At 33.6% G+C, this 25566-nt stretch overlaps 4 protein-coding genes and 1 non-coding gene across 9 annotated transcripts; 1 reads left to right on the forward strand and 4 right to left on the reverse strand.

Moving 5' to 3' along the window:
- Positions 1-3808: 3808 nt before the first annotated feature.
- On the reverse strand, positions 3809-6898 carry LOC120140398 (GTPase-activating protein GYP7-like). The gene is given in 6 exon segments (XM_039155386.1): positions 3809-4484; positions 4487-5205; positions 5312-5365; positions 5524-5573; positions 5667-5802; positions 6342-6898. Coding segments are annotated over 6 exon segments (1623 nt in total). The 5' UTR covers positions 6488-6898; the 3' UTR covers positions 3809-3966.
- A 3601-nt stretch (positions 6899-10499) lies between these two features.
- On the forward strand, positions 10500-11992 carry LOC120140405 (ubiquitin-60S ribosomal protein L40-like). Its single transcript, XM_039155391.1, has 5 exons — positions 10500-10658; positions 10753-10839; positions 11136-11238; positions 11665-11731; positions 11874-11992. The coding sequence occupies exons 1-5, from the start codon at positions 10556-10558 to the stop codon at positions 11898-11900; spliced, it is 387 nt and encodes a 128-aa protein (XP_039011322.1). The 5' UTR covers positions 10500-10555; the 3' UTR covers positions 11901-11992.
- Positions 11993-13164: 1172 nt separating this feature from the next.
- TRNAL-UAG lies at positions 13165-13244 on the reverse strand. The gene has a single exon. It is a non-coding gene; the product is annotated as a tRNA-Leu (tRNA).
- Positions 13245-15141: 1897 nt separating this feature from the next.
- On the reverse strand, positions 15142-16272 carry LOC120140430 (homeobox-leucine zipper protein ATHB-7-like). The gene is made up of 2 exons (XM_039155419.1): positions 15831-16272; positions 15142-15729 (listed from the first exon to the last, which is right to left on the reverse strand). Exons 1-2 carry the CDS (start codon positions 16212-16214, stop codon positions 15484-15486), a joined length of 630 nt encoding a protein of 209 aa, XP_039011350.1. The 5' UTR covers positions 16215-16272; the 3' UTR covers positions 15142-15483.
- A 2136-nt stretch (positions 16273-18408) lies between these two features.
- LOC120140443 (polyadenylate-binding protein-interacting protein 11-like) lies at positions 18409-21383 on the reverse strand. 5 transcript variants are annotated; one of them, XM_039155429.1, is made up of 12 exons: positions 21195-21383; positions 20569-21063; positions 20343-20453; positions 20218-20262; positions 20044-20116; positions 19850-19962; positions 19663-19722; positions 19526-19573; positions 19360-19428; positions 18902-18963; positions 18725-18794; positions 18409-18690 (listed from the first exon to the last, which is right to left on the reverse strand). In XM_039155429.1, exons 2-11 carry the CDS (start codon positions 21013-21015, stop codon positions 18737-18739), a joined length of 1086 nt encoding a protein of 361 aa, XP_039011360.1. In that variant the 5' UTR covers positions 21016-21063; positions 21195-21383; the 3' UTR covers positions 18409-18690; positions 18725-18736. The 5 variants fall into 5 exon arrangements, with proteins under 5 accessions (XP_039011360.1, XP_039011363.1, XP_039011364.1 ...); XM_039155432.1 differs by having other exon boundaries at positions 18409-18794; positions 20569-21032; positions 21241-21383; XM_039155433.1 differs by having other exon boundaries at positions 18409-18794; positions 20569-21049.
- Between the last annotated feature and the right edge of the window lie 4183 nt (positions 21384-25566).

The raw sequence follows: 25566 nt of genomic DNA on the forward strand, positions 1-25566 counted from the left end.
TACGGTCAAGGAATGATTAGCACCCTTGAACCGCCATTTCAGTACCAATTAATTTGTCGGTTGTCTTTAATTGCGAAAATTAGAATTAAAATTAAAATTTAAAATATTCAATTCGGATTACTTACCTTTGATCGATTGAAAGTATCCCTAAAAAGTCAAAAGTGTTGGATTATAAAAATGAAAATAAACATGAGAAAAGAATAATAAAAAATATTAATATAATAATATTAATAAAAAATGAAAAAAAAAATTAATATATATAACAATGTAAAAAGAAATGAAAAAATATTAAATTAGGAGAAAATAAAAAATATAGATAAAGTAAATAAATAAAGAATGAAATAAAAAGAATAAGTCAAAAGTTGTTACATCTCCCATGTTTTGCGTATAGAGAAACTTGATTTGTAATGAAAATGTTCTGCCACTCCTCGTGCTTTTAGATACTGACTTTGGATCCTCCACGCTTATTTTTTGTCATTTTCTTCCATCGTTTTTCCAAATCGGCTCCCCTTCCTCTGATTTTGATTCCACGTTTTTCTCTGTCTTTTCCTCTTGATGCTTGAGTATATTTATAGTCTAAAGAAACCTATTTTTAACTCAGATTTAGAGTCCTACTTGGACTCAAAATGTTTCGTTTTAGTGTTTCAATAGGATTCAAATACGTTGATTTTAGTGTTTCAAAGGACTCAAATACGTTGATTTATTTTCTGAATCTCACTAAATCGGGATTGTTGAGTGTGGGGCCTGCAAAAAATAATAATAATAATATATATATATATATATATATATATATATATATATATAATATAATAAAATGTTTTTGTAGACCCGGACAAAAACAAGTGTCTATAAACGTGATATGTCACGCAACGCTAGAAACATTATGTATTTATTTTGAACAAAAAAATCCTTAAACAATTAAAATTAATTTTGAATATAGTTAATCACTTATGATCGCCTTCAGCCTAATATTATTAATTCATACACTGGTACACATATTAGAGTGTATGAATTAAATTCACAATTTATACATAGTATAAGGATTAATGAAAGGAATTGGATCTTTAAGCGGTCGTACCTTTGACGTAATCGATTGAGGTACGATAGGATAATAGCAGGATGGTGTTGGATAAAATATTGGGAACGAGTACAGAGGACTGGAACCAGGAAGGACGCGTTTTTTTATTACAATTGGGTCCATTACGTGAATTTTTTTTCATGTGTTCGGCACGTGGCGGGACCTAGGTCGTCCGGTATTAACAGTTCTATGGCCCGGAGATGTCGGTGGTTTCAGATTGTTGAGGCATTCGAGTTTTTTTTTACTGTGCGACAGTTTTAGTTTAAAATTTAAAAAAAAATTATGGTGCAATCGAAAAAGTAATAAAAATTAATTTGAGCGTTATTTAAAATATTATATTTTTATTAATATTTTTAGTTAAGCTTAAAATATTACGAATATGCGATCGATAATTCGCAACGCGATCTCCGGTATCGCAAATCAGTTTCCAGATTCGCAACGCGAACTTCGACTATCGCAATACGAACTTGGACTATCGCAATGCGAACTTGGACTATCGCTATGCGAATATGTAAATCGCAATGCGATAGTCGACTATCACAATGCGAATATGTAAATCGCAATGCGATAGTCGACTATCGCAATGCGAATATGTAAATGCAATGCGATAGTCGACTATCGTAATGCGAATATGTAAATCGCAATGCGATAGTCGACTATCGCAATGCGAACTTGGACTATCGCAATGCGAACTTGGACTATCGCATTGCAATTTACATATTCACATTGCGATAGTCCAAGTTCGCAATGCGATAGTCGACTATCGCATTGCGATACTCCAAAATCGCAACGACCGGTGGTATTGCATTTGTTTCTTAAGAATTTTCTCTAAAAAGATAGTATTCGCGCGGACGTCGAAGACACGTATTACCACGACCACGACCACGGCCACGGCCCCGGTCCCGACCCGAGACGGACGGCGACGGCGCGCGAGAGTCCCCCTTGTTCTCTATCACTCAACAAGGAAGTGGGAAAGCCAAGCCTTAAATACCATTCCCAATAGTGTTTCTAATACTATGTGGGATTGAGCATTACCAACACTTGTTTCTAATACAATGTGATTATTCAAGAAACAATTAACAATCATGCACCTTAAAACAACTGAATCAACAACCAATTGCATTAGTATTATACGATTAAATATGTCATAATTAAATATCAATCTACAATCAATCACGATTATTGCAATTTTAAGCAAAACATTCAAAAATAATATCACTATTTAAGGCTCAATCCAACATAGTATTGGGAACAAGTGTTAGTAATGCTTAATCCCACATAGTATTGGAAACACTATTGGGAATGATATTTAAGGTTTGGCTTTCCCACTTCCTTGTTGAGTGATAGAGAACAAGGGAGACTCTCGCCCGCCGCCGCCGCCGCCATCCGTCTCATCTCGTCTCGTCTCGTCTCGTCTCGGGTCGTGGTCGTGGTCGTGGTAATACGTGTCTTCGACACGTCGGCGCGAATACTATCTTTTTAGAAAAAATTCTTAAGAAACAAATGCAATACCGTCGTTGCGATTTTGGACTATCGCAACGATCTTGGAATAAATCGCAACGCGGATGGCAAACAGGTAGATCGGATGCGGATACCCCCTATCCTCATACCCACCTAATATTTTTAAATTCATCACTCGCCCACCATCCATAATGGGTAAAAAATTTCAAATCCACACCCGCCCATGCGGATATATTCTCAAATTCATCCCTACACTCACTACTCAACTCGAGACGTACCCGGCTAGACCCGTCTGACATCAACCTTAAGTTATATATAAGCAACAAACATAAAACAAACACGTCCATTAAGGAGTATAATAAAATAAACCAAGAATTATAAGTTATATCTTATACAATATTAAGATTTATAAATTAGTATCTAAAATTATACCTAAATTGATAATGATCCAAAATTTAATGAGTATTTAGTGGGCGGGCAGATGCGAGGTGGGCGGATGCAGAACAGATACGGAGTGGGTAAGGTCTCAAACTCATCACCCGCCCTACTCACGATGGGTACCACTTTCTAAATCCACATCCGTCCACTACGCACTAAAGTTATACCCATTTGCCATCCCTATTTTCACCCAAAGAAAATATCTACTTTCGTGGGGTCCACCAGTAAAGAAATGTAATTAGAAAATGATGTGGTTGGGAGCTGCCACCAGATCTTGTACCGACAATTCGCAGGTTTTGGAAAATAATTTACATATGAAGAATTTCTAGGTTTGCCCTCCAAAGCATAAGCCATTTAATTTCCCAACACTCGTGTATATATAAATACTTATTAATCTATCAAAATGAAGAAAATTGAATTAAAAATATTTTATAATAAATTAATACATTTTACTGGTGTAATTACTTAAAGATTTTAAAAGCTTTTAAAAATGGTGTAGGGTTGAAACCACTGCTATCCATAATCATGTCATGTGATGTTATATTCAAAGATGCGACCCATTTAATCAATCCAAACTTCGACTAGGAATCTTACCACTCAATCCTTTTCCATACCATGAGCTTCACTCCATTCAACAACTCTGTTAAAAGGCATCGACCTCCTTACTATTCGACCCAAAAGATCTTGCTTGTTTATATATGAAGTTTGAAATTTTAATAAAATCAACGCAAAATGACAGAATTATATCAAAATCTACCACTTAAAAGCATGGATTCACATAAAATTTCGTGTAGGTGATATGGTCTCATATTATCTCTATTATATAAGTTGTTTTTCAACTAGCTTTGAAGCAAAAAATATACCTTGGCAGTGCAACGGTCAGCATTTCAAGCAGAGGTTTAAAGAGGGGACTTGAAAATACTCGCAGCATCAAGGTCCAAGAAAGGACTCGAATCACATTCAAATTAGTTGACAAAATGTGGCACTCATCAGAAGGTTGATTTGATCTTGTCGTGAAGAGTTACCACCAAGTTATGAGCATCGTTTAGGAGTTTCCATACATCGAGTTGCCCCGACATGCTATTGCAGTCCCTTATAATCTCATCCGTGCTACCGTAGTTTTCGATGATCAACTTCCTCTTCTGCAACACCGAAGCTGCAATTGCGTAGAGCAATAGATCATCAGTAGGGGGTGCCCTCTGTCTTATAATGCTCCAGGCAGACTTCCCAATCCCAGCCCTAATGGCCGCCTGATCTGCCCACAATACCTCCCAGAGGCAAATTGTCTGTTCAAATGTCAATTCCCTCCTAAACAGTACAACCACCATTCTATAAACAAAAAAGCAATCCTCAGCCTTGAGCTTCTCCAAATGCCTGTAGAGGTGGGAATCCTTGCATTTGATTATCTTGGAAACGATATTAAGTTGCCTTCTGATCCCAACCTCATCAAGCCTAAAATTGTGTTGAGCTTTCTTCATGAAACCTACAAAGCACCAGAAAGCTTCATGTCTGGGATGACTGAAATTATTGGAGAAAGGAGATCACTCATGCCCTGGAAATAGCCGATTTCAGGGTCGTAAAGTGCATAAGCTTCAAGGATAGCAACCAAACGTGCAGCATGGAAAATTCTGAAGGGCTCCAGGTGATCATAATCCTTTAATCCAACTGCCTTTGCCAAACGGCGTGCCCTCCCATCTAACACTGCAGCCTGAGAAGGAGAGTGTGGCATCCATTCAGCATTGGCACGAATGGCATCTAGACGAATGATTCGCTGCCAGGTGGAAAAATCTTCGGTTGCATATCGTTTTGATAGCCATTCACTGCTTGAGCGAGAAAAAATCCTTTTTGAAGACACATCAGGATCATTCTCCTCCCTGCCATCTAAAAAGGGGGAACCTGGAATCACTTCAGGGTCTTCAAAGGAGTCAGAGTCTGATGACTCACTGTTCCGAGCCGATACATCAGCACTTGTTCTTCTTGATCCATCATCTCCTTCCAACAAAGTATTGGGTGGTTCATCTGAGTACTCAGCATTAGGGCTACTTCCATCACTGGAGAGAGATTCTCCGGCACTAACCACATCTTCGGAGCTAGATGTGTCGGTCTCCTGAATAGGACTATCACCCTTTCCGTTTTGACAAGTTCCACCAGTTTCAGTAAATTTAAAACTCCCACTGCTGTATTTTGCAAGCCGGCAGCACTCTCTGCGATGTTTTCCATATTCCTTCCTGCATTAACAGATTGACAGAAAGAGCAGAAATGAATCAAGCAGGAAATTTTCTGTAACTATCAACTTTTACAGCTAAATGGGTTTTAGGGATAAACAAATTTTACCTTTTCTGAGTTCTAACAGCGTCTCTTTCTTCTTTAGAACTGTTTAAGTCATAGCTGTTCCAGAAGAAAAGAAAAAGGTCATGATTAAAGTAGCAAGATGATCCAATGGATGTATGCCCCAGCCAACTGTTATCCATGGAAAAGTAGAAACCTTTCACGATTCAGCAGCAATAACCACAAGAACAATAGCAACATAGGCTCAGTATACTTACACTCCAAGGAGAAACGGCCAGACCTCAGCCCTGATACTTGGATCAACACCCTACATCAGCAGTTTACAAGATTAAGCATTCACCAAATTATGACTAAACAAATAGAAGAGAAGATTAATAGGTTACTGGCATCAATAACTCACTCTACTGCGAACTTTTTTCAAGAAATTAACCCCACCATTTCGGAGTCTACCATCCGGGGTAAACAAACTTCTCCACTGCTGAGGTGAAAGGGCATGTTTCTTTCTCCGGCCAGACCAAGGTGATTTGAGTCGATCACTGAAAAGGAGGGAGGTGAATTTACATATGGGAAATGAGAAGCTAATGATAGTGATAAACTAATATGTTATTATAAACATAGGAATTCCAGCAGCAAATCTGATTTCACATCATAAGATAAGATTTTCCTCAAGAATCTCTCTTTTCCAACTGATTTTGGAGTCTTCATATTCACAAATTGCAACTTGAAAAATGTCTATTAACATAGTAATGAGCAATATCCTAGCAGATTGAATCAATCTAAAAGCAGCAAAAGTCAGACTAAAAAGAAAAAGCAAATTAATTGGCCAAGGCACATTAACACGGAATCACAGATCCAGCAAATAAGTAAAGTAAATGTCAGAAGTTTGAAGTAAACGAGCAAAAAATGGAGCAATAAATGACTGGAAACTCTAGGAAATAAGAAGCGGAAACCCCATTAATTTAAAATAAATTTCAAAAACGGAACTAGAAAGAATTTAAATACAAGCAAAGCAATGAGATCGAGATCTGAAACGAGAATCTAACAAAAGATCAAGTATTTGAGGAAGAAGAGTTACCTATCAGCGGAAGAACAAGAAGCCGGTGAAGAAGAAGTAACAACGAAAAGAACCGAACGCAAATGAATCCACGGCGATGACGATGACGACGAAGGCGAGCTTGTGGATGAAGACGAAGCAGTCTGACTTCGTCTAAGAGCTTTCATTTATTACAATCTGTGGTTTTTTTCCTTTTAAATCAACTACACTCTCTACGTGTCGTTACTAGGGTTTTCTGATATTCTTTTTTACCGTTAGCATTGAAACGATCGATCAATTTTGCAAAATCAATTTTTCACCTAGTGCTGCCTGTGTAGAAATCGGGACATAAGAGAGGGTTACCAGCAAGGACGGTGAAGACAACTACAGCTTCGGAGGTCGGCGACGCCACAGCAGACCAGAATCCGCCGTATCCAATGCCGCCGAAGTGGCGGATTCTGAAATGACTGGCGTTGCCTGAAGGTACCATGAGGCCGACGAAGCCCAAACAGAGAGATGACCAAGCTACCCTCCTTCCTTATCTTTTGCTTATCGATCAATTCCCCCTTTAAAAAGCCAACTGCTTTAGGAAGTCTTTTGCTTCAGTCTCTCTCTCTCTCTCTCTATGCTGCTCTCTATAGCTTTTTAGTCAGAGAGGGAGATTTCAAAATAAATGATGCAAATATTGCATATTGAAACCTAAGCGAAATTTGAAATTTAAGTACTAACATAAAAGTGGGGTTAATTTAATAATATATATATATATTAAGAATAAATGTATGAAACTTATTTAATAAAATAAATATTTAATATAAAAATAAGAGTCTAAATTATATTTTTTCTCATTTAGATATCTAAATTATTTTTTGATCTATTAATGTTTTTATCATTTTTAACGTTACATTTTGTGATGTCTGAATCATCATAATCATTAAATTCCTTTGTTAAATAACACGCACCTCTTGATAAATTTTAGGGTAAAGTATATAAATAGTATATAAATTTTTAGGGTGTTTGCATTCTGGTCATCAAACTTTTAAAACTTACAATACAACCATCAAACTTTTAATCGTTTTTAATAAGATCACTGTCGTACTCTCCCGTTAGGTTTTACTGATGTGACACTTAACTGCCATTAACCCTCTTATCCTTCTCCTTCTCATCCTCGTCATCCGCCTTCTTCTTCTTCGCTTATACGGAGGAGGGACGACGACAATGAGCCACAACCAAATGGGTTTTGTTCGGAACGATCTGAGGACTTCAACGGTGGCGGTGGTGTGGCGAATGAACAACCCTATCATGTGGAAATTAATCTAAATATACAAGGGAATTTAGGGTTTTCTCACGAGATTTAGGACCCTCTTCACGGCGAACGAAGGTAGGTATTAGCAAGTGGCTAGCGAGGTTTTGGTCGAAATGGGGTGGTGCTCCTACTGGTACCGACGGTGACGATCATCGACGACTAACGATAAAGATTAAGGATGGGTGTTCAAACGATTTTCTCACAATTTTGGCACAAACGGGGGACGATGAGTATGAATCGAGGGTCGGTGTGGTTAGGAGGCGACATTAGTGACAAAGGTGGGGTGAACGGGATAATAAGAAGAAAACGAAGAAGAAGAATGAAGGGGTTAACGGTAATCAAGTGCCACGTCAGCAAATGGTTACGACAGAGACCTTACTACAAATGATTAAAAATTGGGTGACCAAAATACGAGCGCCCTACAAGTTTGGAGACTATTTATATACTTTACCCTGAATTTTATTTAAAACAAACATTTAAAAATATTATTTTTAAAATAACCCTAAATCACGGTGAAAATTGACAATCATAAAATCTTGCATTTACACGATTGTCGGGTGTTCGATCGATTGCGAAAGTAAGGAATTTTGACCGTTGGGTTGTTGGTCGGTTATAAGTGATTGGGTGTTCGATCAATTAACGACGTTGGTGGCGACCAACGATGAACAAGAGATTGAAATTAGAGTTTTAAAATGTTTTTATTTTTATAGTTTTATAAGGTTTTAAAATTTTCTTTAAAAATTATAATTTTAAGCTTTTTTAAATTTAAATATATTTTTTAAAATTTTATAAAAATAACGCATGTATTTAACAGTATAATATAACGGTAGTGACAGTCTAAGCATATGAAAATATAACGTTAGAAACGTTAGTTATTGAAATTGACCTAAAATTAATTTAGAAACTTAAATGAAAAAATAGTATAATTTGGACACTAATTTTTATATTAAGACTAAAATAAACTATGTTTAAAATCATTGTTAGATCAATATAATTTTATCAAAGTCGTTATTTATTATAGTTTAAAAAATTATTATGAAAATCGACAATTTCATTGAGATTGTGTGTAGTTATCAACGATCTCTCTAGTATACTTTTTAAATCACATCAAATAATCATATTTAATAAATCAAAAAATAAACAATAACTAAATTGAATGAAGAGTAAGTTGAAATAGAATGAGTTATTTTGCCAAGAAAAATATATTTATATATATATATTTTTAACTTACAATATTATCTAAAATAATTATTTATCTTTTAAATATATATTGACACTATGATTTTGAAAAATAATACTAAATCAGTAATTAATTACACTACTATAATACTACATCATTTCCCATTAAACTCGTTGATAAGCAAATGAAGAAAGAACCTGCAAATCAAAAAAGAAAGAAAGAAAGTCTATAGTTGGGTAAGTTATACTGTACGGCAGCCTTAATATATGTTAAGGAAAAATATTATCGAAAATATTATTATTTTTTAGCATTTTGGTAAAAAAATTTCTTAAAATATTTTTATTTTTTCCTAAAGCATTAATGTTTTTTTAATATTTCCGGTAAAGTGTTTAATATTAATATTTCCGATAGAAAAAATAATATTTTAAGTAACACTTTATTAAATATATTAACGAATCCGTAAAACACCAATAATAACATTTTCAGTAGAAATAATAATGTTTTAAGTAAATTTTTACCAAAAATATTAAAAAAAAATAATATTTCCAATAACACATTTTTTTAATCGTATATTAAACTATCACAAGTAAGACTTTTCCTAACTGGTATTGAAAAAAAAGTCTTGGCGTAGAATTCAAGTTAGTAGCAAAAACTGTGGATAAGCATTGATGAAGCTGGTTGCGGAAAGTTGAAACCTTCTTTTTTTCAGACGTGAAAGTGGTCAAATATATAGTCGAAATCAGATTGATTTTAGACATTCATCATGATTTTGTCCCAAAATTGCAAAGCAAAAAGGAAAATCAGTGCTTTCCATTCATCAACCAAATTAATTAAAATACATCCTCTAAGTTTGAGTTAAATCTTTCTATTTATCGAATAATATTCGAAAATATTGAACCCTGATTGGTTGTTTTATAAATATTTATTATCATTAAGATTTAAATTAGTTATTGTCCGGATTAATTCGATAATAAAATATTTATCTATGGTATTAATTGAATTAAAGTCATATATATTATATTAAAACTTTTAATTATGAATAAATATTTGTAATGTATATTATTATTATAAAATATAATATAAAATTAAGTGATCAATTTATGTAATGATTATTATAGTATTATGAAAAATGTATAAATATTGTAATTTGTATTTATAATTCAACAAAATATTGAATTATTATTATTTAAAACGTGATTCAATGATCAATTATATAAAGAAATAATAATATATGATGGATGGTTTAACTTCTACTTCATTTCATCTCATCAAGAGATCTACGACCAAAAAATAAACATATATTCTTAGAAAATCAAAATTTTATAAATAATTTTCAACAATAGATTTCAATATGTTTTCATGTTTGCATCTGATTTTTTTTTTTTACATAATTGATATGAGTTAATAGTTTTCATTCTAATTATATTTTGGTTTTATCAAATATAGATATTTATGAGTTTCGAATTTATATATATTAAATTTTATTTACTCCAGATTTTTATTTTAATATAATATCATTGTTTTGATTCCTAAACCTTTATAGATATTAAATAAATTATTTTTAATATACCGATCGTACCGACCGAACCGTTATTGACCATTTTGGGTCTAATATTTTTCCTCGTATTCTTTAGTGCCACAAAAGCCCCAAACCCAATTCTTAAAAGTAATCCACTAAGAACCCTAATCAGGCCATCACTATATTTGTTGAATAGATTTAGAATTGGAAGGTTTGTCATACAGATTCCGAATCTGAAGTCGGGGCTAGGGAAAATGCAGATATTCGTGAAAAACCTTACAGGGCAAACCATAACCCTAGAGGTCGAAACCAGCGACACCATCGACAATTTTAAGGCCAAGATCCAGGATAAGGAAGGTATACTCCTCGCTTGAAGATTGAAATCAGTTTGCTTATAATTACTGATCATGTGGATTTTGATGCCTTGGATTTTCCGGTGAAATGGTTTCGGGTATTCCACCGGACCAGCAGAGATTGATCTTCGCCGGAAAGCAGCTTGAAGACGGCCGTACTCTTGCTGACTACAACATTCAGAAAGGTAATCATCGTTGATTCTAGTCCCTCTTTGGTTCTCGAGAAAGTTTGCCATAATAAGCACTGCACTTCGTTTTACTTTGTTCCGTATTGAATATTGAATCACAGCCATGAGCATGAGTAAGTGGTATTATCTTATTGGGAAAATGATTCAAGTAGCGGAGTACAATTTATAGTAATCAAACTATTCAAGTATTGCTTCATAAACTTTGTTGAATTTAAAAGCCTGGACTGATTTGGTTTCCTATCGCACGTTTATATTAGTTTGATTTAATTGTTTGTTTGTATGGAATTGTGCAGAATCAACCCTGCATCTGGTTCTGAGACTTCGTGATGGCACTATCGAGCCTTCTTTGATGGCATTGGCCCGTAAGTACAACCACGACAAGATGATCTGCCGCAAGTATGTCGGCACTTTCTTATTGTTTATATGATTGCTTGTTTAATAATCTTAGTTTACAAACTTCATTTGCAATGAGTTGTTATTGGAAGCACCATCATGTTATGTATCTGGAGTTCAATTGTTTCTAATTTACTCGTGTATGACATACCTATGTTATAACTATACTTTTATCCGACACTTCTCTAGTCCGGTATTATAGCTATAATATATACTGTGCATGCATCTACTTAGATTTAGATCCTCCCTTTTTCGACATTCCCGCATCTTGCTGGTTGTTGAAGTATCCAAATTCTTCTACATGCCCCAAAGCATACCGCATTGTTACGAATGAAATTACGTTCTTTTTCATTGCCTTTTATAACTTGGACTTGCATTCAGAACTCGGAATCTTTGCTGAAAATCTTACCATTGAAGTTTTTGCTGTAGGTGTTATGCTCGTCTGTACCCCCAAGCTGTGAACTGCAGGAAAAAGAAGTGCGGACACAGCAATCAGGTAAATCATCCATGCCGGTTTTATCATTTCGTTCGGTATATGTGAAGATGCTACCACATAAGATTGTATATGATAAACTTCATCTGCATTTGTGCTTTTTCGTTGCGACTAATTGACATGTGTTATTTATCGGCGTTGACAGTTGAGGCCAAAGAAGAAGATCAAGTAGATTGCATATCTGGGTGAAGGGATCCTACTTTTATTATTAGGTTTCTGGTTGGAAACTATTGTTCTAATAACAGACATCTTATCTTAAAGTTAGCTTCGATATCGTTTAGTTCGAAACTCTTGTGGTGTATGTTCTTCTGTACCTTCCACGGAGCTTTTTGGGTACTCCAAATGGTACATTCAGAAAAGCACCGATAAAACCGGCTAAGGCTCCGTTTAATAAAAAACACGAAATTAAAATTTAAATAAAAATGAATTCTGTTCTTGTATTAATTTATGCAAGTATAAAATATTAGAAGTACGGACACTTGGACTGTCATCAAATGTAAACCAACAATGGTCCCATTTATTAATAAACAAGACATGAAAATGCTAACTAAAATATAAATTATCATATAGAATATGATAAATTTATATAAATATATTAAATACTTTATGAATTGTATGCTTGTTTTAGTTTAATTATTATAAAATACGACATGACATCATTGGATTCACTAACAATCTATATTAATCCTAACACGTATTATTATACCCTTAGTTAAGATTTGGATACATGCAGAAACCCTAGGCGTTTTTTCTCTCCATTTAGCCGCCGCTTTTTTTTTCCATTTATTTTGACAGCGACAACGTTAGTTTTGGTATTAGTAGCTGATTGTTTATGTTCATTGTTTTTCATTTACTTTTCTATATGCATATTTTTTTTCTTTCTAATAATTTTGTTTTTGTTGTATGTTTTTCTAACACATTTTTTTCTGTCTTCATGGTATGTTTCTGGTCGTTTTGACCATTTTTTCAGGGTTAGATTCGACATCGTCTCAACTGATTAAGATGATACTTATTTGTTATTATGTCGATCTTTCCTACTTGTGACCCTCATATTGGACTTGTGTATACGGTTCGCGTTTATAGATAGTTTTCTAACGATGCTCGATTTTGATTTGTGGTTGTCGTGGTCTATCAATAGTTTAATCTACCGTTGTAGTTCGTTTATCGATGCAATTGGATTTATATGTATTTCTCTTTTGTTCGAGTTTCTTTGATAATTTTAACATTTTCCTTGTATCGACCTTGAATAATCCCGAGTGACTAATTTATTATATTAATAATTTAAGAAAAATATATTCTAATTATATATTTAGTTTAAAAACTTAATTATAATAGATATTTTTAAATTTTAATAAAATTAACGGTTCTGTTTGCATTAAACAAAGAAGATTGGATACATGCTCACACTGATGCAATGGAATTTGAAAAAGAAAACGTGACAGCTGTGGGATTTGAACCCACGCCCTTTCGGACCAGAGCCTAAATCTGGCGCCTTAGACCACTCGGCCAAACTGTCGTGGTGTTGTTCGTCAAACAAGATATTTGGATGATACCGTATAATATAGATTCTTACGAGTAAGTTAGAGATCCAATTGTGGGTGAAAAACCAAGTGTACACTTTCTTTTAGGGTGTCAATGTCTGTTAATAAGTATTTGATGGTTAGGTGAGAATAACGTGTTGTGTTCAACCTTTCGCTCTTTATGGAGTTTCTTTCACTCGTCTAAGCAATTACTTTATGACCTCATCTTTTCAACAAAACCTTACTTCCTTTTCTCACCCAGCCTAAATTCAATATCGCTACACACTTGTTGGCTCGAGTGATAAGCATGCATATGAGTATCAAATGGGTCAGCTTTATTTTTCTGCTCATCTCCTTCTTTATTTAAAAACAATTTTTTTAATATGATTTTAACTCGTTTCGACTTTTGATGATCATTCATTTGTATCAATTTATCTCTAATTTTAGACTAAATTTTGTTCCCAATCTAACCTAATTCAACATGAATATTTTTTTATAAGATAAGAAGAAAAATAAAATATACATAGAATGTTATATATAATTATTCGAGTTAAATCAAATTTGTTATTCTTAACTCTCTTTCAAAATCTAGTCTTAATCTGTCCCGAATTTTTACTCTTCAAACTCAGATATTTTAATCATCCTCGATAAGCAATTTATTTTTTCAAATAAAACTGAATCTCATTAATTTAAAAAGCATAATTGATATGTTTTTTGTTTTAAATTAAAGGATAAAGTGCGCAAATGCTCCCGTCTATAGGGAATTGTTTTGTTGAGTTCATTGACTATTAAAAGTTACAAAATAGTCTCTCAACTATAAGACGCTACTTTCTTGAATTCTCCGACTATTAAAAGTTACACAATGATCGCCCCACTATTCATATGTTCCAAAATCGTCATTTCAGATAAAAAATTGGCGACTGTCTAAGCTGAACGTTAACTTGTTGACTAGGATATGCCAAAATTTGATTCCATAACCATTGAGATGTATTTTGTGTATCGACTCTCTGTTTACATTATGTCGTTCGTCAATGCTTGAAACATTATGCTATCGTGCCAGTGCTTGAAAGCAACGACAATACCAATATACATCACTAAAATATGATTTTATCATATCTCAATCAACAAGTTAAATTCTAGCTCAGACGATCGTCAATTTTTAATGAAAAATGACAAGTTTAACACATATGAATAATCACGTGACCATTTTGTAACTTTTAATAATCATGGGACTCAACAAAATAATATTTTATAATCTTGAGACCATTTGATAATTTTTAATAGTTTATGAACTCAATAAAACAATACTGTATAATTAAAAGATTATTTGTGTACTCTATCCTAAATTAAAAATTGGATCTAACTCAAATTTAAATATAGTATGAAATTATTAATAGTGGAACTCATTTTAAAAAATAATAAAATATGATTGTTTGGTTTTGAATGATTATTTCATCCACTCATTTGTTCATTTTCGAAGGTCAAACCTCATGAACGGGATGTTAATTATGAGAGAAGGCATGCATTTGATCTTCGTTTTTTTATGTCAAATTCTTCTGTTAATCATTATAATACGTATAAGTTATTAGTTTAGTCCTTATATTATAATTTGATTATTTTAAATTTATATATCTTTTAAATTTTGACATAAATTTTCATCGATCTTTATTTTTTTGTATAAATTTAAATTTCATTATCTATTTAATCATTATTTATATTTATATTTTAATCATATAACTTTTACACTTCTTTTAAGTTATAATTTAAAATTTGAAAAATGCATACGAATCAAACGACCTCAATAATTAAAGAATTATTATTATTTTTTGAGATCTTGAGTTCGAACACTATGAATACAAAATCGTATTCTCCAACTAAGAATAGAATTTGACTATTTTTCAAAAGCATCACCAGGTGTACTACTGGATTCTGGAGAAATTCCATAGCTTATTTTAAAGTAACCATATGTTCATCTATTAATACCATAACCTAAAAAGAAACTAGAAAAAAAGAGTTATCTATGGTTTACAACTGGAAACAGCCCACTGCAGTCTTTTTTAACATCATGGAGATCAAACACGGAAAATATTAAGAAGAGGTGGCCGAGTCTTGCTTGTGACATGAAGATCAGGGCATGCAACCGTCGTCAATGGCCACTTCTCTCATGTCCTTTCCTTCAGGTTGCTGTCTCAGTTCCCTGATTAATTCTCGGCTGTGATGGCACAAAAAGTATTTTCAAGTCCAAAAGTTCAACCACTGCAAACGACCATCGGCAGCCGAATCAAATCCGTGGGGTTTCTCAGGTGAAACCGGGAATGATCTGTGTTCATCCATCTTCATAAATTCTTCTAACCCAAATAACACATCGTTTTCTTCCATTGCTGCCTGTTGGAGAATTGGCTCAGCTTCAGCTTCAAGACCCACCTTGCTGACCTTGTTTCCACCATGGGTTTCGACCAACATTTCACTTAGCTTCTCCAACTATGAGAAACAAACACGCGCATATGATTCATTCATATCATATTTTTTATAAGTAATTGTTCACAGTGAGGAAGAACAATGGTGTGTATATATATATATACCTGGGAAACTAAACACTTCTTTTCGTCCTTCAAAGACTCGAATCTGGAAGCCATATTATCGTATTTATCTCTTAACTTTATGTAATCTTTCTCTATCTGTTTAGACTTCAGCCTCGCTCGCCTGTTTTGAAACCATATGGCCACCTGCCGTGGCTGTAGACCCAACTCCCTTGCCACCTGCAACTTTTTCCTCGGTTCTAATCTAGTCTCCGACTCGAAAATCGACTCCAGTAACCTTATTTGTTCATCAGTAAACCTCTTCTTGTTCTTCATCGTCATCTTGCTGCTGCTGCTATGGTTCTTTCTCTTCCGTTTAGTTTGATGTTCTTGGCACTGTTTTGATAATGCTTCGTCTGGTGGTGGAAAATCTTCTCTAAGCTCCATTAATGGAGTTGTTTGGGATAAATATGTTTGATATTAGAGAATTATAGTAGGGGTGGTGGTGGCGAGCTTAAATATATAGTTGGACATGTTTGGAACGAGGATGGAGCTTGAATTTTTTTTATTTTATAATTAAAAGGACTAAATTGAATTATAAACTTTTAAGAGGGTCAAAATAACATTTTACAAGTGTGTTGATTTATGATTTTATGGGATTAAACTGCAATTTTACTAAATTGGTGGGGGCGTTGTGCTCCCCGATCGGAACTGCTACGTTTGGCAGGTTTCAAGTGATTGAGACTTTAGATTAATGGATTCTATGAACCAATAATGCTTATACTTATCGTATCACATCTTCTTTCCCATGCCTTGTGGACATCATTCTTGTTTCATTTCTAAACTCCCAACGCCTTCTTACTGTCTTTTTTTCTTTTGACGATTTTAATTCTTTTAATTATAATGTTGATGCATATCAAAGACGGTTTATTCATTCTGATTTATATATAAGAAATTATACATAATAATAATAATAGACTCAAGATAAACCCTCAAAGAAGAAGGGAAATATAGACCTTTGAGTACGAGGAAAGAAACTTTCTTTTGTTTGGCGGAGGCTTATTTCTAAAATTATAGATTTAATAATTGAATGATGATGAATGAAACGTCTAATAAATCTAATTGATATATATATTTATTCGTTGAAATTAAAAAAAATATATTAATTTTCTTGATCCTGTAGAAGAGAAAAAAGTTTTTAAAATATCTCTGAGCTAAAGAAAAGCGATTAGCATTTTGGCATGGTTGGATGCATGCATTTGCTGTATATAGAATGTCACCCTACAGTTAGTACCACACACTTGCAGAAACAAACGAATGAGTCGGGAAGAAGATTCCACGAAGGAGCCAAGTCAGAAATTTTTTATAGACAAAAAAAATTAAAACATTATTTCAATTTTTTAAGAGTTTATACAATTTAATTATTTTAAAAGAAAAAAAATAATTTTATTATTTTTTGAGGGACTTGTACATAGTTTTATTATTTTAGAACAAAAGTCTCGTGACATTTTGTGTATAATTTATACATGAAAAAAATACGACGAAAAATCGGCAGATAATTATGGATTTTTATGCCATACCTGTCTGGCTCATAAAGAGTCCAAGTGGCCAAAAGGGTAGTTATATTTGTCCCATTCATGGATAGATATAACTCCACCTTTTCTATGATTGTTCATTTCTTTAATACAATCATCAAATGTTTGAAACAATGAGAAGAGATAAAATTTTCAAAATATTTCTTCTTATAAATAATTAAAAAAATAAACATACAGTTCCCTGAGAAAATAGATACAAAAATCAAACCGATCAGTGAGCAAAACATTAGGATAAACTCTGTGGGTTGGCCTGATATTCGACAAAACAAGATTTTATTTATTTATTATTATTATCCAAAGGTTAAATCAACGACACAATAAAGCAAATCGGCTTAAGACAAATTAGCTAACAAAGATGTCTTATCCCATGCATTAAGAATTAATAAATAACAATAATCTGTTTGGTTTTCTGTATTGATGTTTCGTTTTCAAAGGATAAGAGTTTCAAGTCATATAGTCCAAGGCTCAACTGTGTCCCCCCCCCCCCCATTTTCATTGTTCTTTTATGACTTTAAATAGACATGGAATGTGGATGTTTCATTGAGGTTGTTGAAGGGTCACCATTACGTAAGTACACACGTGTCCTTCCCTCGAAATCTTCACATCGTTAGACCCGATAATTACCGGAATTAATATATATATAAAAGAATTCATCTAAACGCATCGTCACGACGGTTTTGGTCCCCGTATAGAAGTCCGATCCCGTCATACAGCAAAAATCTTTTAACCAAAGAAGGAAGAAAAGGGTTGCAGGCTAAACGGTAGACCCCCGGCCTATTGGTTTATCGGCTAAAACCGAGTAGCTCGACTTTTGAACAGATCTGATGCTACTATTACTGCTAGTATACCACTAAGTTGTTCCAACTCGCACTCAAGACAGACACGGTACCCGAGACATACATGGGGTATAAAAACATGACTCTCCTTAAACCTTCCAACTAAATTGAAAAAAAAAAGATCAAGAAGATTATACATACTCATATCAGGTACGTACTCTTATCCAACACTCTCACCTTAGAGAGAATCGATGAAGAACACTAGAGAGAGTCTATTTAACATTTACTAGTTGTTAGATACGCCCTTGCAATCTGTGTTTAGGGATATCATCCTTAGAGAATCCATTGAAACATGAACCATAAATTAACATTCATGTCTGTCAAAACCTCGTTAACGAGCTAAAAGGTACCAACCACGATTAACCCCTACAAAAGTAACTACAATGCACGGAGAAGATAACATTTGACACCAAAAGTACCTCGAATGTACTGCTCTATGTATGCATGTATATGTAAATATATTGGCAGTTGATAAGTCCCGAATAGAGAAAGGAGCATGGGTGATTTAGCGCATTGCAAGGCGAGGAGCACGGGTGATTTAGTGCATTGCAAGGCGAGGAGCACGGGGACGAACAGGTGTCTTTGATGGGCTTACCCTGCACATGCAAAAGGCAAATATTCCTATAAAATTTGGGGAAAATAGAATTTCACAACCCAATGCATCTGTGTATAAACTCGAAGAGAAAAAGTTTCGTAAACCGACCTTATGGGCAGTGATCCCAAAACCACACCACTGCAGTTGAGGGCTGCGATCGCACTTTCAGCCTGCATGAGATGAAAAATAAAACATAAAAGATCATCGTAAATTTACTGATCAACAAATAAAGTCGACAATATAAGACACAATGACACACCATCAAACAAGTTTCAGCTTGTCATTTAATGGAAAATCATAAGATGACAAAGCATATATCCGCAGAAGAGTATACGATTTATTTTGGCAGTTACATTTCTCAAGCAATATTTGTGGAAATTATTCATGTTATGACAATTTAGGGGCAGAAGATGCCAAAAGATTTGTTGATAAAATGAGGTTTCCCAAATAGGTTTTAGAACGTTACTTGATGTAACTAGAAAGGACAATACGGATAATTCAACACGATACCATAAAACATATGTTGCAAGAGTTTCAATAAATAAAGATAGTAAGAGAGTAACTACCATTGTGAACTCGACAAAAGCAATGCGAGTTGAATGATGATAGTCTCCCAATAGTCTCAAGCGGTGAACCTTACCATAGAACAAAAAATTCAGTAAGAAATTGTTATATGCAACATTTATAAGATAAGCAGCATTTATAAGGCATGCCGCATGAGAAACTACAGACCTCCCCACATAGTGATTCAAAGAAGAGCTTGACATCAGCTTGAGTAATCTGTATCAGTTGAAAAAATGAGCCAGGAATTATTGCTAGGGTTATCAATCACATTGGCGTTCGAGAAAATAGTGGACATGAGAAACTACCTTCTTGTCTATGTTTGTACAGTAAATGGTCCTTGCGCACATCTCCCGCTCATCCTCAGACTGAAGAGAGCAAAACATTCGAAGCCATGTAATTAAAAACGAAACACATATCAACATGACTCTGATTCAGTTTCTATAACTTGCACACAAATGTGAAAAATGTTCTTTCACAGAATATATGCTTTACCCTGGGCAAAAAGGTTGGGTTAACAGGTGCGATGGCGGTCTTGGAAGGCATCACTTTCAGAGGGTAGTAACCGAGGATGGTTCCAGACAAATTCAAAGCAGCTTTCGCACCCTCTGCAAGAACATTGAATTGTTAAAACTGTAAAAGGAAAGCAGTTATCAATGCTTACCAAATGTATAAACCGTTCATAGTACCTTCTTTATAAAATTCGATGAAGGCAAAGCGGAGAACAGAATTAGGGTCACCGCATATACGACAATCAACAACCTTAGGAATAACAGAAAGTTCTTTTAAGGGAATAATCCACCACCACAAAGTCGGAGAAACCGGAAATTGATTACTAAATACGACAAAGCAACAAGAAATACCGGTCCGCAACTCAGAAAGAGACCAGCAAGAAGCTCCTCAGTAACCTATTCCATAAACACAATCAATCAGCACAACATCACTATAGTAAACTGAGGCAAAAACCATAAATTTTAAAGCATGTTACCTGTAGATCAATATCAGATACATAAACAGTCTTCCTAATCGCGTCCTCTTGCTGCGCAAGGTTAGTTCGATTACTCAACCTTCTCTTCACTTGGCTAAAGTTGTTCCTCTTCTGTGAAAAAAAAAGGAACAGAGAATCAACAAAAAAAGCTACAAATATGAAACAAAAACAAAATGCCACTGCAAAATGAAACACAAAATGCCACTGCAAAATGAAACTAACATACCCTTCTATTAGTGTATCCATTGCCAGAATTAGCATTCATAGCAAAATTGTCAGTAATAAAACCAAACCCATTTTCCAGAAAGTGATTATCATGATGGTTCTGATCATGGTTACCATCAAGATTATGATGATTGGCAAGGGAAGGAGGCACAAATTCCTCAGCCATAGGGTTAAGCTTAGACAAAATTTCAACCAAATGGCTCATGTTTTTCTCGAAAATCTCACCATTACCCCCATTTTCCACATTGTTAAACCCATTTAGCATTTCAGTTTTGCTATTGTCGTCGCCATCTATGGCTGCTTGTGCTGGTTTGACTTGTTCAAAGCGGGCTTCCTCGGTAGTCTTAGAAGCAGCCGCGGAATCGCTGCTGGTTTTTGATTTACCAGAATCATTGACCGCTTGGGAGTCGATCGACGACACAGCCACAGTATTCTCAAGAACCGGCATGATCGAATGCAAATCCTCTTAACAAAACGATGGTCTGTTTCAGATTCCCCGTAATGTACAACAGAAAAATCACATCTCTATCATTCTGCCTCGTTAAATGTTCCGAAAAACAAAAACCCAGAGATTAAAAAAAAACAAAAACAAAAGATAAAGTTGTTTTTGTAGGAAGAACAACGTACCTGACTTATCTAAATGGTTTCCATTGATGTAAAAGCCAAAACCCACCTCAAAGATCGTCACTTTATGCGCTGAGAATTAGCAAAAAGAAAGAGTCTTCAAATCGAGGGAGAACGAACAAAAAGAAGCTTTTTTTTTTGGGTTTTATTGTGATGATTCTGTAAATTGAAAAAAGGGCTTGGGTGTGTGTGTGTGTTTTAATGGGAGTGAAAATTAAGGAGAGGCATTAGGTGGATGCAAATGTGCAGAATAATGTAATTCATTTATTGCATTCTTTTAATTATTTAATTACGGGTAAATTATGATTTTCATCATTCAACTTTGGTTATATTCTTGATGATTAAATTTAAAAATTTCAATTTAATTATTTTCTTGTTATTACTCTAACTTTAAATAAAAACAACATGGTGGTGAGATCATTAATTGATCATGCGATTAAGGATGTTTATATTATTCTACATTAAGTAAATTTGAATCCCGTTATTTGTTTTTGAATCATATATGCTTACTTAAAAAAATAATATGGTCGCGTCATATTTTTTCTAACATGAGTTGTTTTTTCTGCTAACATAATAGACATCTTAATTTTCTTTTTAATTTCATCTTTTTTTCAAACAATTTTAAATTTTTAGTTTAATATTTATCTCACATTTCTTTAATATTTTTACTACTTTAGATATCGAAGAATTTAACTCGTCATTTCGTATCATTCTATCGATTTAGATTTTTTAAAATCTCTTTAAAACTTCCAAAATTACAAGAAAATGGTTATGTTTTATCATATTCATTATTTGTTCATCGTAAAATTAAAATATATAATACTCTCATTTTCTCTTTTCTTTGTCTTTCTATCATTTAGATTTGAATGAAAATATTTAAATATTAAAAATTTAAAAATTATATTACAAATTTGAGGAAACAATTATAAGGACATTTTCATAAATTTAAATAAATTTAAGAATATTTATATAATTTTAAAAGATAGATTTCATTGTTAAGTGTAAAAAAATAATATATATGTATATATATATATATATATATATATAAAAGTTGAGTATCAAATTAAACTGATGATGACTGGATACGAAGCATCTTGATAGAGTTACATCACAAAATCTTTATCCCATTGAATGGTTTAATTTATCGTATAAAATGTTTTTTATTATTATATTATTTATTAATTTATCAATACTATTTGATGAATTTAATTGAAATAATATGTCTATAATTATAAAATTTGAGTCAAATATTACAACACAAAACTAACCTAAAATTATTCAAGTAGGTTTAAAATTTAATTGTTTTCGCATGGAAAAAAAAATTAATTGAGTTAAAATCTAACAGATGTGGAAAACATCCTGCTAATATAAGTAGATAAAATACACCTAAACATAAGTAAACCCACTAACATGAAAAATACATCTATATAGAAAAACGAATAAGGAGATGGATAAAGGAGTTTTAAGCATAAAACAACGACAACAAACTTATTTAGAGATAAACGCACGTATGGATTTATATTATTAGGTAAATTTGTTGAATTATAGGAGATGAGAATAAACTATTTATATAAAATATTTAAAATATATTATAATTTGAAAATTTTAGGAGACAATTGTTTTTTTAACCCGTCTATGAACATATTTGACAAATGCAGATAAATAGGAAGAAGAAAAAAGTTAAATGATAAAAAAAGGGAAAAGAAAATTGAGAAAATAAATAAATAAATAATTTAAAATATTGGTAGAATATTAACACAAAAATTATTATCAATAACGATAAAAATAAATTAAAAAACTACATCAAGATAAGGGAAAAAATTAGGGTTCATATAATTTAACATATTTGATTTCTCACGTGAAATCTCATAAAACTTTGACAGTTTTCATTGTTCCTGTCCTAAAACAACCATTCTCCTAGAGTTCTGAAGTGATTCTCATTCTCACTGCAACCTTCTTAAGCTGAAAGAATGTCGGGCAATAATCACATTTTTTTATTGTAAACCCCAGATCCGGTCTATAAGTTAGACTCAAACCTAAGTGGTCACATATCACATTCAAAGAGATTTTTTTAAAACAACTTATAAAACATTACAGGTAATACTAAACAAAATATCGATAATACAAATATATCCAACATGATAGAAAAATAAATGTCACCAAACACAACTGAAAAACATATAGAGATATACGTTCGTACAAAATAAAGTAGTTGATCTCCCCTGATGCCAAATCTGTTGATTACTGTCTGCTGTTATCTGAAAAAGGGTAAATCTATATAATGAGCTAAAAAGTCCAGTGTACTTCAAACAGTGTATAAAAACATACATATAAAAATAATTCAGATAAAAAAAATAATTTATCAAATACATTTTAATAATATGCTCACTACCCCCATCTAATCACCAAAATGTGTAGGTTCACCTGAACCGTACACCACATGTACACCAATAAGGCTTAACTTGTGCACAAAGCAGAGGAGCCTAGGAAAACTGTAAGGCTTACCCTCACACACAGCAAAGGGACCTGGGAAACTGTAAGGCTTACCTTTGCACACAGCAAAGGGACCTGGGAAACTGTAAGTCTTACCTTTGCACACAACAAAGGGACCTGGAAAACTGTAAGGCTTACCTTTGCACACAGCAAAGGGACCTGATAATACTTCCTTCAATTATACCCCCAATGACAAAAAATAAAATGTATGCATTGGAGTAAAAACGGTAATTAATCCATTAAATATGGAAATATTCCATATTTAGAAATCATGTACAAAAATACTATAACTATAAATGAGTTTCAGATATATAGTTTAAAACTGTAAGATAACACTGTCAGGAAGCACACCTGTAAAAGTCTGAGAAATCAGATAGGGAAACCTATTACTGGGTCTGTCGATCATGCTCTGTTGCAGTGCTAGATCCTACGAATTGGAAAAATCCATATTTAGAATCATAATATAAATAATCTTAACCTTTTATTAAAAATAATTTACATAAACCTACAGGTAAGTCTCGTAGTACGTAGTTCGGGTTGATTTGACGAACGGATAACACCGGACCTAACTGATCCCCTCTCAGGTGAAACACGAGTACCTTCATAAAATATTTTATTTAATTTATTCCTTAATCAACTTTCAAATAAATAATCAAAATGCTAAAATACTAAGCCTTTTGGTTTTACAAGCTCGATTCGGGAATTTCGGGTCAGAATTTTGCAAAACGGACTTCGGAATCGGATTCAGAACGTCGAAAAACATAAAATATGACTTTTCGAAAATTTGAATTCTTGGTCAAAATCAAAGTCAACGGGTTTGACTAACGATTTGGAGGCCTTCGGGTTTGAATTTGGCAAAACAGATCCCAAAAACGGATTCGGGATGTCGAAAAATGTCAGGATATGTATACTCGGGAAAGATTAACAGCCGTTTAATGGTCGGTCAAAGTTCTGGTCAAAGTTCTGGTTAAAGGTGGTCAAGATATGATAAACCATTTTACGAAAATAGCATCATTTTCAAATAATTACCAAAATATCACCATTTTCAAAATAATTACTAAAATATCAATTTTTAAAAAACAATTATGAAAATAACACCCTTTTCAAAATAATTACCAGAATACCACCATTTTCCAAATAATTACCAAAATACCATCCGGTCAACGGGTCGGGTCATAACCGGTCAAACCGGTTTCAAGCACTGGCCGAGCCTTCCCTACGCATAGTGGCGGCGCATGGGGGAGCGTGGGACCTCCTCCGGTGTCATATAATTCACGGAAAAATTTTCAAAAATTATTTTGAGTGATTTCGAGGTACTTACGAAGCTCGTTTCAATTTTTGAACGGCAGAGATCTTGATTTCAACAAATCGGAAGCTTTGACCGTCTCACCTCCTCATGCGCCACCGTCGACAGAGACCAAGGATAACACCGGCAGACTCGAAACCGCACAAGGAACACGATGGTGCGGGAGGTGTCGTTAACGGAGCAACGATCGACGATGACTTTAAGATTTTATTGGCGATGGAGCTAAAAAAACGTCGAGACTTTGACTTAAAATTCATGGCATTTGGCAGCGTTTCACTTCAATTAATTTAAGGGATTTGTTTCTCGCTCGATGACGAACATGATGGTGGTTTCAAAACGACGATCGGAATTCGAACGTCGTCGGGATCGTGGTTAGAAGTTGGGTGTTGGAAGAAATAAAAACTTATCAATTTTGCTTATGAATTCCCCCAACGCATATCTGATTCAGCTTTTAATATAGTGTATGCCGATACTTTTTGGGTAAATTCAAGGCTTAGTCTTTGAATTTTCCTCAACTCTAAAACATGCTATAAATTTTAAAAACTTTTAATTTAGTCCTCTAATTTTCACCAATTT

Source organism: Hibiscus syriacus, unplaced genomic scaffold, assembly GCF_006381635.1.
Source record: "Hibiscus syriacus cultivar Baekdansim isolate YM2019G1 unplaced genomic scaffold, ASM638163v2 tig00110785_pilon, whole genome shotgun sequence".
Taxonomy (NCBI): Eukaryota; Viridiplantae; Streptophyta; class Magnoliopsida; order Malvales; family Malvaceae; genus Hibiscus; species Hibiscus syriacus.

Coding starts and splice junctions, on each gene's coding strand:
- LOC120140405 (XM_039155391.1), top strand. CDS start 10,556: ATGCAGATATTCGTGAAAAACCTTACAGGGCAAACCATAACCCTAGAG. Junction 10,840..11,135: donor TGACTACAACATTCAGAAAG/GTAATCATCGTT, acceptor GGAATTGTGCAG/AATCAACCCTGCATCTGGTT. Junction 11,732..11,873: donor AGTGCGGACACAGCAATCAG/GTAAATCATCCA, acceptor CGGCGTTGACAG/TTGAGGCCAAAGAAGAAGAT.
- LOC120140430 (XM_039155419.1), bottom strand. CDS start 16,214: ATGGAGCTTAGAGAAGATTTTCCACCACCAGACGAAGCATTATCAAAA. Junction 15,730..15,830: donor AGAAGTGTTTAGTTTCCCAG/GTATATATATAT, acceptor TGTTTCTCATAG/TTGGAGAAGCTAAGTGAAAT.
- LOC120140443 (XM_039155432.1), bottom strand. CDS start 21,015: ATGCCGGTTCTTGAGAATACTGTGGCTGTGTCGTCGATCGACTCCCAA. Junction 20,117..20,217: donor TCTTTCTGAGTTGCGGACCG/GTATTTCTTGTT, acceptor GTTATTCCTAAG/GTTGTTGATTGTCGTATATG. Junction 19,574..19,662: donor GTACAAACATAGACAAGAAG/GTAGTTTCTCAT, acceptor CAACTGATACAG/ATTACTCAAGCTGATGTCAA.